Source organism: Acomys minous (genome assembly GCF_964271855.1).
Source record: "Acomys minous genome assembly, chromosome: 9".
NCBI lineage: Eukaryota > Metazoa > Chordata > Mammalia > Rodentia > Muridae > Acomys > Acomys minous.
In genome coordinates, this window is record NC_140490.1 from 3,180,838 (window position 1) to 3,195,071 (window position 14,234).

At 48.1% G+C, this 14,234-nt stretch overlaps 1 protein-coding gene across 3 annotated transcripts in view; it reads right to left on the reverse strand.

Annotated features, from left to right (window-relative positions):
- Window positions 1-13,370, reverse strand: part of PTGER2 (prostaglandin E receptor 2) — a 45,155-nt gene extending 31,785 nt beyond the window's left edge. The window contains exons 1-2 of one of the 3 annotated variants that reach the window (XM_084795872.1): window positions 12,151-13,370; window positions 382-630 (exon numbers count right to left, since the gene is read on the reverse strand). In XM_084795872.1, coding sequence (XP_084651998.1) covers window positions 385-630; window positions 12,151-13,023 — 1,119 coding nt within the window. In that variant the 5' untranslated portion in view covers window positions 13,024-13,370 and the 3' untranslated portion in view covers window positions 382-384. Of the gene's footprint in view, window positions 1-381; window positions 631-12,150 lie in introns of those variants that run through there. The other 2 variants (XM_084795870.1, XM_084795871.1) reach the window with 2 other exon arrangements.
- Window positions 13,371-14,234: the final 864 nt, after the last annotated feature.

Below are 14,234 nucleotides of genomic sequence, written 5' to 3' on the forward strand. Positions count from 1 at the left end.
CTGGCTTCCTGGAGGGTGAGTTTCGTTTCGACTGGCTGCAGCTATAACAGCAGTGGCATCGATATTAAAACAGGAGACAGTGACCACATAGTTTTAAACACATTACAAAACCGCATGCTTTGTCATTCAACAGGAAAGCTTAAATTAACCGGGTCGTAGATGCAGCTGGTTGTCCTTCAAAGGCCACATAACGTGAGCTTTTACGTCTTGCGACACCTTCCTCAAAGGGGCTTGTCATCACATCTGCAGCACAGGCCTCCTTGTGAAGGTCTGTTGAACCTGCTTTATCGGGGCAGTGTCATTTGGTTTATATGCCAGCCCTTTATGTCTCTCCACGGAGGCTATTCGAGGGTTCTTGCAGAGGCACCCCCACGAAGCGCACCCTCACAGCGGCCCACAAAGGTCAGTTTGTTTACTGGCACTGGACTGGGTGGAACAGGAAGTCTGTGGGGCCTCTTGTGTTCTCAGTGAAGTCCGACAACAGAGGACTGAACGCATTAGTCTCAGGACTGGTGGCCTAAGGATGGCAAAGACCCAAGGGTCAATTATAGAGTTAACTGATAAAAATCTGAGCGCTTGGAGGTCCCACTTTTCCTTTCGGGAAGAGGTTTCATTCATATAAGCAAAGATCTGAAAGAAGCAGAGAGGAAAATGATGGTTAGTTGTCCATCATAAGCAAGGCGGTTTAGATCCTGTATCGTTTCTGGAGATTAAGCCTTGGTTTGCCTGGTTGATGGCAGTGAAAGGGTGGGTGGCAAAAATCTCCTACACAAAGCATAACATAGCCACGCTTCCCATAAACTTAATGAAGAGATGTACTCTATGGGTTACAGTGAACATTGGCATCACACGGAACCTTCTAGTCCTGTCATTGGGAACGGAGGGAAAGAAAGAAACGTTTCTTGGCACCTAGAATAAAATCTAATGGTCTCATTATATAACCCAACTGACCTCAAACATATGATCTGCCTATAGCCTCCCAGGTAGGATTACAGGTGTGAACCACTGTGCTTTGTCAAATAGAATATTTTAATAATATCAGCGGTAATGGTAATAGTGTTAGTAGTTACTATTTATCAATAGCCGAGTATGTCCTAAACCTGCTTTCTTCCTAGTCCTTATGGAAACTGTAACAGATGAGGAACTTAAGTCTTGGGAATGTTAAGAATAACATGTTGCACCTCCAAATATCTGACCTAGTGTAACCAACACGGTTCATGAAGAGACAGCAACAGCATGCATTAGTTAGAGTACTGGTTCTGAGTATTGCACTGTTACACCTTAAATTTAGCTCTGTATGTAACTTTACTTTCGTGGTCAAGAAACTTGTGAACCTGCAAAAAGGGTGATATCACATCCACTTCACATGGTCATCGTAAGTAACAGATTAGCTGCTTCAGAGTGTGCATGTAGCACATGCTCTACCAAGTAAGTCAGCTGGGAGCACATTTCACCAGTGAGAACACAGAGGCACCAAGGAGCCAGGTAACTTGCCATGGACCTAAGGCTGCTTAGTGGCCTAGAAGGGCACAAGTCCAGTACCTGTCACATCTAGATCAGAGTTACAGCAGGAGCTTTCAGAATGACGTCTTAAACTCTGGGAAGTGAACGGACAAACCTTCTGCATGGATCAGCATTTTCAAATGGGCGTTGAGTCTACTCAATGCAGCCATTTGGTCAGACTGACTGGAAACAGCATGTGCATGGCAGCCACAGCCCTGCACTCCAGTCTCCAGAGAGGAGGAGGTCTGAATGTGGACCACACCTCATCATCTAACTGATGCACTAATTCTCAATGCTCCAGGGACCCTCTGGCCTTGTCTGTGACTTGGGGAAGCCATCCACTTCTTCCCTGACACTCTTTTCCCAAAATAACTCACTCGTCCCCTTTCCCCTGGTACTCGCACTGCAGCATCTGGGAACTGGATGTCCTAAACAAATTGTAGGGAGAGAGAAAAGCAGCCGTCGTCTTTGGGTTGCTTATGTTAGGACAATAGCGGGAAGGTTTGGCAGCCAGAGGTGTTTATGCCAGAGAATCTTGGCATAAGGAATGGAGAAAAGAGTTGGCAGATGAGTAAGGAAAAAGAAGAATTGATGGCGGGCTTTCCAGACCTCAGAGAGAGGAGTTAGGTGGGGCTACGCAATGCAACAGGGCAACTGTTATCCAGGCTGTTACACTACTTATGATGATACAAAATATTCAGTATGATGTGTTCAAGAGGTGAGCTTGGAGGGAGAAATTCAGTAATAGTGTGCACACACACACACACACACACACACATACACACACACACACGGGGAGAGAGACAGAGAGAGAGAGAGAGAGAGACAGAGAGAGAGAGAGAGAGAGAGAGAGAGAGAGAGAGAGAGAGAGAGAGAGAGAGAGGAGAGACAGCATGCCACACACAAATAATAGCACTCTGTTGTAGACAATCTCATAGCTGTCTCTGATCTGGTTTAGCAGGGGACTCGGAAGTGCTGAGTTGGGCTTGCAAGGCAAGCAGTGCGGACAGGACTCAGCATCCTCATCTCCTAGCTCCACGGGTTCAGCGCAGAATAACCCACGCCATAGTTTCTGATCTTGTAGAGTGTGACAGGAAGGCGAGCAGTGAGAACTGGCTTAAGGATGGAGAAATTCTATGCAGTTTCTTTTCCTTTTCATCCACGATGGGCGGGTAAGTTTGAGAGTTGCTTAAAATGTGCATTTCAGAAGGTAGCCAATACTTTGTAGAGACAACTCAATTCTTTGTTTAAGTTGTAGTGAAATCCATCTAACATAAAACACGCCATTTTATCACTTGCAAGTGAGCAATTTAGTACTAAGTATATTCAATACTGTCATGTAACTGCATTATAGCTATAGTGCTTATATGTTATGATATTTTATTATGTGTGTTTTTCTTTTGAGGAGCTGGGGATTAGAACTCACATTCTAATGGCAAGCAGTCTACCCCTGAGCTACATTCCAAACCCTATTATGAGGCTGAGCTATCTAAAAGTCTGTGGCTGGGGAGACATTGCTTCTCCTCCGAGTGACTGATTACTGCAGCCAGCAAAGGGCTCAACAGGGAGCATGTTTTTGCTGCAGGCGTTGCTGACCAGTCCTGAGATCCACCTCATCCACAGACCCCATAAGCTGTGGTAATGTTCCCCTCCTTAATGATCCACAGTTCTGTTACCAGGCAACTGTCCTGTAGGGAACAGCCTGCCATGATTATCCAAGTCTGCCAACCCTATTCCTTTCACTTTGACATGCCTTTCCTGCAGAAACTCCAATAAAGGCCACAGCTCAGACCCACCATGCCCCTGCCTCTTCCGCACCCCAGCCGCCACAGTGGCCCTGCCTGACCTGCCATGCCCCTGCCTCTTCCGCACCCCAGCCCCCACAGTGGCCCTGCCTGACCTGCCATGCCCCTGCCTCTTCTGCACCCCGGCCCTCACAGTGGCCCTGCCTAAATTGCTCATGAATCTCCTCTTGGAAATGCCCTTGGCTGACCTTAACATTAAAAAGTACCCATCCCTATCACCTGGCTCCAAGCTGACAGTGTGAACCTCCCTGCAGCTGCGCTTCCTCGCTCCCAAGAGCAGATCCTTAGTTCTTAATCAACACCTGACGTTGGGAGACACTGGAGTTAATGAGTGATGTATTGGTGATGTTCTAAAACATAAAGCCAGAGGTGTTGGGAACACGTGTGCCTTCTAGCACACACTACCTATGTGCTTGCTGTGAGAAAAATACCAGGTGCTAGTCTAATGTGTCCAGTGTGCGAACCGCTTCAGCCCAAACCCACAGCAGGTTTTGCAAGGACTACAGAGCTATGGTATGGAGTGGCACAGCTGAAAACCTGCTGTGACAGCCCTGTCCTAGGCCCCCCGCGCAGGGAAAGCTTCATCTTGGCAGTGGCCAGGGGATGTCATTTAAACTACTTGCCCATCTTTTACCTGACACAGAGTGGATTCAGCATCTTAGCGTGCATGAGCACCTTATTTGGCTCATCAGTGAAATTCCCCAGGGGAGATTTAGTTCATTCAGTTGCCTTGCTTCTTTGACTTATGCAGTCTTGTGATTCAGGGGAGTGCAAACTCATTTTAGAGAGAAGGAAGGCAAGGCTTAAAAGACTAGTTTGTCTACAGAGTCAAACTGCAGTGATGGGGCTTCAGCCTCAACGTCAGTCAGTCCCTAGACAGTATCCTGACACCTGCATTACAAAGCCTTTGATGCAAAACTTCATGTGAGATTCACAAGTGGCTACCAGAACTAGAGGTGTGTAGACACTTCTGTTCAAGGGTGTCGTGAAGGCCTGTGGCTTTCGCTCTTCTGTTTAAAGATGGGGAAATGGTAGCTTAAAACATTTTTTTTTCAAGACAAGGCTTCTCTGTGTTAGCTTTGGTTGTCCTGGACTTGCTTTGTAGACCAGGCTGGCCTCAAACTCACAGATCTGCCTCTCCCTCTGCCTCCTGAGTGCTGGGATTACAGGCCCGCATATTTTAAGAAGCTGTTTGGCTTTTTGTTTTTGTTTGCTTGTTTTTGTTTTCCCTCATCAAAACTTCCTATCAGCTAACTTGCAGGCAGCACTTACTGAGTTCATCTGCTTTCTGAAAGACATTGTGGTATCCTAGCTACAGGCTTTTCACAGTTAACCCCAAGATTGATTTTTTTTGTCAATCTTTTTTCCCCAAAACATGTCTGAGGTACAATGAAATGGAAGTGTTCCATCATAAGAAAAGGCTGGGGCACCAATATGGCTCCAGGGTGGTCATGGCCTTGGCACTGTGCATCTTGGAAGTGCCCTGAAGTCTAGAGCTCTGGGTTGCTCTGGTGCAGGACAGTGGCTCTGAGGAAATGCTGGGCCATATGAGCCGTCCACCCAGGAGTCCTCTAAACATACTTTGCAGGTGGCTTTTGGAGTGACTCATATGAGAGGCTGAGAGGGAGCCGGACAGATTTCTGATAAGTGGACAGACAGGGAAAGGAGCCACAAATAGACAAGAAAGCTGGCGAACTTTCAGCTTTGTCTTCACTCACCTGATGGGGGACAAAGGCCTCAAGGCCTGGGCTTTTTTTTTTTTTTTTTTTTTTTTTTTTGGTTTTTCGAGACAGAGTCTCTCTGTGTAGCCTTGGCTGTCCTGGACTCACTTTGTAGACCAGGCTGGCCTCGAACTCACAGCGATCCGCCTGCCTCTGCCTCCCAAGTGCTGGGATTAAAGGCATAAGCCACCACGTCCGGCCCAAGGCCTGGTTTTTTATTCTCCTACCAGTCAGTCTTTCATTCTCTCTCTGTCTCTGTCTCTCTGTCTCTGCCTCTCTGTCTCTGTCTCTGTCTCTGTCTCTCTGTCTCTCTCTGTCTCTGTCTCTGTCTCTCTGTCTCTGTCTCTGTCTCTCTCTCTCTCTCTCTCTCTCTCTCTCTCACATACACACACACACACACACACACACACACACACACACACATGAATGGAGCAGCCAGACAAGTTCAAGGCTGGCTCAGGACTGTGGTTCTATCAGGCTCCTTGTCTTTGTCCAAGTCCAAACTGACAATCACTAAACTAGAGGAGAAAGACCCTTCACAGCCCTCAGAGAGAGGTGAGGCTTCCGCTTCCTCAGTCCCCCTGTGCTTCGCAGAAGGTCTTTTCTCTCTGCACAGGGACTGTATGTGTGTGTTTTCTTGCCCCTAACAAAAGCCTTTCTTGACCTGTCGATTCTGTCTGAGACTTTTCCCTGCTGCAGGAGATTTTTCCTGCCTTTAGTTTCCTAATTGACAGAGAAGACAAGCTCAGTCAAGGCCCCAGAAATAACACAAACACTATCCGTGGACCAGAAATCAACACCCCTTGTCCACAGGAAGTTCCAGGTTTCCCTAGATGCTCTACCCCCCTTTTCTGGTCCTTTCCATTGCACATGTGTCCTAATTTCAGGGTTACTTACTTGTGTTTTTAATTTATGGAACAATTTTAGGGAAAAAATGCTGTCAGAAAAATGGAGCTTAGTGAACCCCAGTGACGTGAGTTGAGGTGCAAGCAGGCTTAGGGTTGGGATCTGGGTGGGGGCTGGTGGTCAGAAACCCGAAACAGGAACGGAAGAGGCCAAGCGAGTGCAGGGAGTTGTAGATTAACTGGGAGTTAAGCCTCTACCTGGGAAAAAAGATCTGTTGACTGCGTTCCTGAATGCTGGTATCTATTTGTTTTTAAGCTCATAGTGTGATGGGCTGTTAATATGCTAAAAAAGAAAGAAGTGATCTCAAAGAGCTGTGATACACACACACACACACACACACACACACACACACACACACACCTGAAGTCCTGGCCTGAAACACAGTACAGTGAAACTCCACTTAACTGAAGGTGTAGACGTAAAGCTTAATTAAATTCTCTGCTGGGAAAAAGATGATGCTTTCTGCAGGCGTTGTTTTTAACACCGTCCCGTGTCTACACTGGAGTCTCCAACCGCAGAATAGCAAAATGAAGTAAAAGATGTCAAATGAAAACACCCACAAAGAGGAACATTCTCCAACAAGGAATGTGTGTGTAAAGGGTCCCCACAGCCGCCCAGCACCTCACTAATGATGTCTCACAAACCATCATCACAAGGTCCTCTGTGGGCGCACAGAGATGTCCAGGCATCTCTTTCACCGATACCTGAGATTTTATAGTTCATATTCCTCGTGATTGGCTAATTTCATACTAGATTTTCACCACCTATTTACATGGCATTTTACACAAGGAAGAGCAGGACCGAACAGGGAAACTCCAGGATTGTTTACTCCAGTGTTTTTTCTATAGTGCAAAGATCAGATTTCCGCTAATCAGATTTACCTAGAAATCCTAACCCTGGAGAATTGGTAAAGATAAAGATATTTTTAGAGCTCTTGAAATTTCAGGACTGAATAAAATGCGTAAGCACTTTATCCTAACGGCATGTGGAAAACAGTTTTAAATGACCAGAAGCTAACCACACAGTTAGCAGTGCTGAGAAAGTGACTGGGTGTGGGTCGGGCACTGAGACACAGTGTTGGAGACAAAGATGGAGGGCTTGCTGTCTGCTGTGTTCGGTTCCATTTCAGGAAGAAAAAACAGTTTCTATTTATCACTGTGAAATGATGACAACTGCTGATTAACATAAGGAAGAATTTATTAATTTATACTGGACTGTGTTGTTGGTTTCATGCATGATTTTATATTGGACAGACAAAGTAATCCCACTTCTTAAACACCGCAGGCTTTTTAATCACTAAAGAAATGTTTCATGGGCAGCAAAGGAAGGTTCATGTGAGGGCTAATCTGATTATTTCTTAATTTAGACTAGCGTTTACACTAGCCAATGCCCTAACATCTCAGTCCCGGCTTGCGTTTCATAGGACGGTGAAAAGGAAAAATGGAACAACACGACTGAGCTTCCCTGGAGGGAAAAAAAAACCTCCCTGTTGTTTTATTTTTAAAACTAATACATTGGGATAAAGAGACAAGGTGATCCAAATATTCATACTGTCACAATTCTCTTGTGAAACCATGGTTGGCCCCTTGACTGGAGGACTTTCTTCTAGGCATCTTTGCTACTATATGTGACAGTCTCAAGCTCCAGGACTTCCATCCAGCTCTGCATCTCCCTCACTGTGGGTCCAGGAGGAAGTCACTTGACTCATCTGTACAATAGGAATCACAGTACCCATCTCAGAGGTCACTGTGAGGATGAGGAACTGATGTCAAAATCAACACTCAGAACCCGAGGCTTCTGGGGGTAACACTGGTGATACGTGAAGTTGAACTTGACTTCATTACAGTGTGTTGGTGCATTTTTGTTCCATTTTGAGAGTTTTATTTCCTGAATCTAGGAGGCCCTAGACTGACATCCTAGAAGGAAGTCGTAATTCCACTCTGTTTATAACTTGGGTCTATGGCTGGCATTGGCACTTTATTACTAATTCTGTATTTCCTAATTCTTATCCTGCTCCACTGCCAGACAGCTGCAGAACTGACCGGGGGTCCCGCCAGCTGTGGCCATGAACACTTCTCCTCACTGGCTAAAGGTCTCATGCGCTTTAGAGGAATGCAGAAAACGGTTCTTGCTATTCTGAGGTTTTTTGTTTGTTTGTTTGTTTTGTTTTTCGAGACAGGGTTTTTCTGTGTACCCTGGACTGTCCTGGACTCGCTTTGTAGACCAGGCTGTCCTCAAACTCACAGCGATCCACCTGGTCTCTGCCTCCTGAGTGCTGGGACTAAAGGCGTGAGGTTTTTTTTAATGGGAAGAGAAGTAGGCTGCTGCTATATTTAAGAACATGAAAAAAAAAAGGCCAGAGAGATGGCCCAGATGTTAAGAGCACTGGCTGTTCTTCCAAAGGACCTGAGTTCAATTCTCAGCAATCACATGGTGGCTCACAACCATCTATAATGAGATCTGGTGCCCTCTTCTGGCCTGCTGTATAAGTAATAAATAAATAAATCTTTAAAAAAAGGAATATAAAAAAAACAATTAGTTCGAATATCTGGGTAGGCATTTTTATATGAATAACTTTTGTTTTAATTGATAATATTCTGGTCGGTTGAGTTAAATTAATATATCATTAAAATTAATTTCACTGGTTTCACTTTTTCCATGTATGGCTTTCAAAAATCTCTGAAATTCCTTACATGTCTCACATTTGTGGCACTCCTTGCATTTTGATTGTGTTGGAGAAAACAGGTGCCTGAATGCAGAGGCAAGGCTCAGCCTGCTTCTGGGACCTGTGCAAATGGTTCCTACTCCAGTGGAAGGCTCACTGCCATCTTAGCATGGCCCAAGCAGTGCCAAAGGACTTGGGGGGTCCTTTGGGGGCACATGTCAAACGGGGAAACCACAGAATGTGTGAACATCAGCCATAAGTTTTTAACTGTCATATGGACCCTGAAGGGAATACATCCCAATATTGCAGTGCTCACAAGGCTTAAACATGCAATGGGATTGAAAGATAAGACACAGCCGGGTGTGGTGGTGCACGCCTTTAATCCCAGCACTCGGGAGGCAGAGGCAGGCGGATCGCTGTGAATTTGAGGCCAACCTGGTCTACAAAGCGAGTCTAGGACAGCCAAGGTCACACAGAGAAATCTTGTCTCAGAAAACCAAAAAAAAAAAAAAAAAAAGAAAAGAAAAAAGAAAGAAAGGAAGAAAGATAAGACGCTAAACAAAATAAAAGCTGTCAACAGGCAATGTTGATTTTCTTACAGAGAGATGATGTGGCACTGTGGTTTGATGCTGTGCCCTCGGGGCTACCTGCAGTTTGTGTGGCTGTGATGTCATGGTGATCACAAAGTGTGTCAGGGTACCGGTCATCTGCTACACTCGTATTGGGATTCTCTCTGCTTGTTGGGCATCTTTGCCATGGGCATTTGCAGAAGCAAGCCTAGAGCACAGTTTGCTGGCAGTGTCAATTCTAAGGGGTAGATTGGTGTAGAATCTCTTCGTCACTTTCTCTGTGGGCCCCTTCCCCAACAGACAGATGAACGAGAGCAGAATGTCAGAGCAAAACCCTGCTTCTTCATCCGTTCTAAGAGACTTTTGGCGCTAAGTTCTTTCTTTTGCCAATTCTGGGGCCATCTCTGGCCTGCTATTAAAGGGGGGGGATAACAAGAAAACCTACAGAGTCATAGGAGCTCACAGAGGCTGAACCAACACCCAGGGAGCCTGTGTGGTAGTGGCCCTCTGTGTATATGTTCTGCTTGTGTAGCTTGGCCTTCGTATGGGATGCCCAACAGTGGGAGCAGGGGCTCTCTCTGACTCTTTTGACTGCTTTTGGGACCCTTTTTCTCCTACTTGGTTGCCTTGTCCATCCAGCCTTATCACATGGGGGAGGTGCCTAGTCTTATTGCACCATGTTTGGTTGCTATCCATGAGGGAGGCCTGCCCTTTTCTGAAGAGAAATGGAAGAGGAATGGAGGGGTGGGGCAGAGGGGAGATGGGAGGGGAGGCTGAGAAGAGAGGGGTGGGGCAGAGGGGAGGGGGAGGGGGCTGGGAGGAGAGAGGTGGGGTAGAGGGGAGGTGGGAGGGGGGCTGGGAGGAGAGGGGTGGGGTAGAGGGGAGGTGGGAGGGAGGCTGGGAGGAGAGGGGTTGGGCAGAGGGGAGGTGGGAGGGGGGCTGGGAGGAGAGGGGTTGGGCAGAGGGGAGGTGGGAGGGGAAACTGTGGTCAGGATGTTAAGGGATATATGTATATGTGTGTATATATATATATATATATATATATATATATATATATAGAGAGAGAGAGAGAGAGAGAGAGAGAGAGAGAGAGAGAGATTTATCCTCCATGATTAAAGGCAACTCTTACATGAACACAGAGGAACCTGTGTAAAATATCGCTGTTTTATTTCTTTTAATATAGTTTTACCAAGTTTGCCAGTCGAAGAGGAGGCATTTTTCTTCCCACTTGCCTCCTTTCAATGACTTAGGAAGGGAATAACAGTCCTTCTTGCAAGTGTTTGGAGCTCATACTCAGGCTACTTAAGTAGCTGGCGGTAATTTTATACATTTACTCCTCAGTGACAGATAGAACTCTCAGAGCAGGCATCCTAACTCCCAGCAGCCTAAGAAGACACTGCCCACCCGGGCTGGCTGTAGCCTGCTGCTCAGTGAGACAGACAGCAAGTGCCTGCTTTACAGATAACAATCACCATCCTATCCCAATTTCCAAAAACTAGCTTGGCCACAAACACAAAACACCCTCCCCATAAAACGAAAGCACGGGAGCCATGTTGGGTTCCAGATCACACTATTACACAGCTCAAACTCTCCTGCTGGGGTGTTTAGGGAGATGCCACCTTCTGTAGCCTGATCCGCTATTTAGCAGGGGGCCTTGCCCAGCTCCATCTCCTTCCTCCACTAAGTGTGACTTTAGTAGTTCAGACCACGTCAGAGGAGAGGTACAGGTGTGATTGCATGGGGAGCAGAGCAAAGAAAACACAGCCGAGAAGGGGAGTTCCTTGGGGGCGTGGCTCGCATCTGCATGCCTTTCTTCCTGAGGGTGAGCAGATGGCACCAAACAGAAGTGTCGCAGGTGACCAGTAGGAGTCAGATCTCCTGCTAGCCACTGTCTATGTCATCTCTTTTCTAATCCCCAGTTTGTAGCTCACGTGAGGCCAGAAGGCTCCCACTTTGGCTCTGTGTCCATGTTAGATGTATTTTAGAACTAACAGTTAATGCTGCCTCTAAATGGACCAAACCCGTGCTTCTACCCTGGCCCTGCCGCAGCTTCTCACAGGCAGCCTCTTTGCCTCTTCCCTGAGGTCTGCCTGCTGTTACTACTTAGCTTAGAAGAAGCGCTAAGTTAGCAACGTCCGTAGGGTTCATACGCAAAGACTGGAGGAGGAAGGAAGTGGGTAATGGCGAAAAGGAAAAGTGAATGCAATAGACCTTTATAAATTAGGACACTCTCCCCCGCCCCCAAGTTACCAGTGTGTGCCTGGGGGTGAAAAGGGTGGGGTGAGAGGAGTTTTTAAAAGCTGCATGCTGGACTGTTTATTGGTGTGCTCATGAGGTGCACAGCTACAGCATGGACAGCATCTATGTGTGTTCTTGACAGTGGCATCAAGGGAATATTTTGTAAGAGGTTACAAGTGTCCTCCTTTGAGGGATGACAAAAACTCCGCACTACAGTTAGTCTCTTCCTCTCAGGTTCATGGCCTGGTAAGCCTGTAAACTACAGTTCTGGATTTTAAAATTCCTAAAGTCCAGTGAAAGAGGCAGGCTGTGAACGTCTACACCAAGGACCCTCTGAATGCTGTGGGTCAGCAGTTACATTTTGCCCAGGAGAAGTAAAAGCACCAAAGGACGGGGCTACAAGGTCAGCAAACTGGGCTCCAGTGCTCAGATTATAAAATTGACAGCGGTCCTAACTTGGAAAGGACTCTCTCCTTTTCAATTACCAACCCAGGGATGGGACCTTGTAGACAGTAGTGCGTAGCAGAAGCGCTAAGTTAGCAACGTCCATAGGGTTCATACGCAAAGACTGGAGGAGGAAGGAAGTGGGTAATGGCGAAAGGGAAAAGCGAATGCAATAGACCTTTATAAATTAGGGCATCCTCCCCCCAAGTTACCAGTGTGTGCCTGGGGGTGAAAAGGGTGGGGTGAGAGGAGTTTTTAAAAGCTGCACCCCGGACTGTGGAAACAAACCCGTGACTTACTGTGAAAGGCAAGGAGCAAATGGCGAAGGTTACCGTCATAATGGCCAGGAGAATGAGATGGTCCGTCTCCTCCGCCATCGAAGTCCGTTCTCCTCTTCTGCGCGATCCAGGGCCGCCTAGTGCACTGCCAGACAACCCGCAGCGCCTTCTCCTGCCCCGACGGTGCATGCGAATCAGGTTGAGGATGACACTGATGTTGCAGGCGAGCACCGCCACGATGAGCAGGAGCAGCACTGTGGCGTACAGGTACGCAGTCCGCCCGTGACGGATAAAGCACCACGTCCCGGGACAGTACTGGACATACTCCCCGTAGTTGAGCAGCGGCAGGGAACAGAAGAGCAACGAGACCGCGTAGATGGCGGGCAGCACAGCCAGGCCACCCCGGCGCGAGAAGCGGCGTCGGTAGAAGTAAGGGTGCCCGATGGCGAGGTAGCGTTCCAGGGCCATGGCGAAGAGCATGAGCATCGTGGCCAGGCTGAAGAAGGTCATTGCGAAGGCGAAGTAGGTGCACGCGCGACTCTCGGGCGCCAGGGCCACTAGGGTCTGATTGCGCGCATAGGAAGCCAGCACCACCGGGCTGATGAGGCAGGTTCCCAGCAGGTCGGTGAGCACCAGCTCTGTCACCAGCACGTGGAACAAGGAGATAGAGGTCCGGCTGCCCGCACTGCACCCCGTGTCCCCGCGCCAGCGGCGCGCCAGCAGCGCCAGCGCAATGAGGTTCCCCAGCACCCCGGCCGAGAACATCGCTGAGCTGATGGCTGGGCTTTCGTCCCAGTGGAGCCACTGACGACTCTCGCAATCCTCCGCATTAGAAGCGTTGCCCATGGTGGAGGGCGTGGACGAGAGATGCGCCTCTCCTTCAGGCTGGTACATGACAGCAGGAGGGTCTGAGGGGCACGGTACTCTAAGACACACCAGGGAAAGGGGGAGGGATCGAAATCCAGAGCTCCCTTCCGGCCCCAAGCGCCGGCCAAGGGTAGCCCCGCTTGGGTCTCCTGCCTGCGAGCACAGTGGTCGCTTCCCTCCAGCATCCGGCCGCCTTCGAGGTTCCTGCGCCTCAACGGCTCTTAGCCAGAGCTTCGGGGCCCGGGCACAGAGAAGCAGCCTCACCTCCTCCCCCCTCCCGCCCGCCCCCGCACCCCCGTCCGAGGGCGGGTCCAGTAGTGGCGTCCAGGCTAGCAATTTCGATTGCCTGAGAACTGCCTTGCGGATGAGGGGAAGCGAGTCTTACTGGCTGGGCTCTAGAAGGGGGGATGGGGTCCCAGCAGTCTCTGAGAGCTGGCTCACAGGGTCTTCTTTCTCGCGGGGGTACTGGGCCTGGAAGTTGCAGGGTCAGGGCCCCTCTGAATTCAGCTCTGAAGCCTTTCATCCTAGTAAATGTCTGGAAAACAGAGCAGGGTAGTAAGGCTGGGGTAGCAGGAAAGTAAACCAAATCACCAAATTGAAGTTAAGAGGGCCCAGGCCCATGAGGTGTGAAGAACGGAACAGCGGGACCAAGCTATATCAAACCAACTTGACCTAAGAGCAACATGAGAAAGGTTGTTGTTGTGATTTTAAAAAAATTCCTAGGAAGATACCCACAAAGTTGGACAGAAACTGAAAGGCCTGTCTACCGAGCGGCCACAGTTGAGCTTTGATTCAGTTACCAGGGTTTTGACTTTTCCTATGTCAACATTGTAACAAACAGCAACTGGCTTAAACAACCTTAACAAAACAAAACAGAGTCTGGAGTCATGTTTGCGGCCACTGATGGAACACGACAATTTAGTATTCTCCAATGAAGCTCAGTCTTTAAGAAACCGTTGATGGGTTGTTTACATTCGTCTTTGCACAGTTAACCGTGAGCCCATTGGAAAGACTCATTCCTGAGAGCATGTTGCTAATTGGCCAGTTTCACGATGGAGCTGACATAAACAGTAGTTTGTCATCTGTTGTCATAGTTACAGGATAGCGAAAATGCAACCAGTGTTTCGAAATCCTCGGAGTCCAGCATGGCGGGCAATGTAAGCACTTATATGCCATTAGAAAAAGCCTATTTCATGTGGGGAAAAGAGTGTTCTCCGAGAAAGATTTGCACAGGAGTC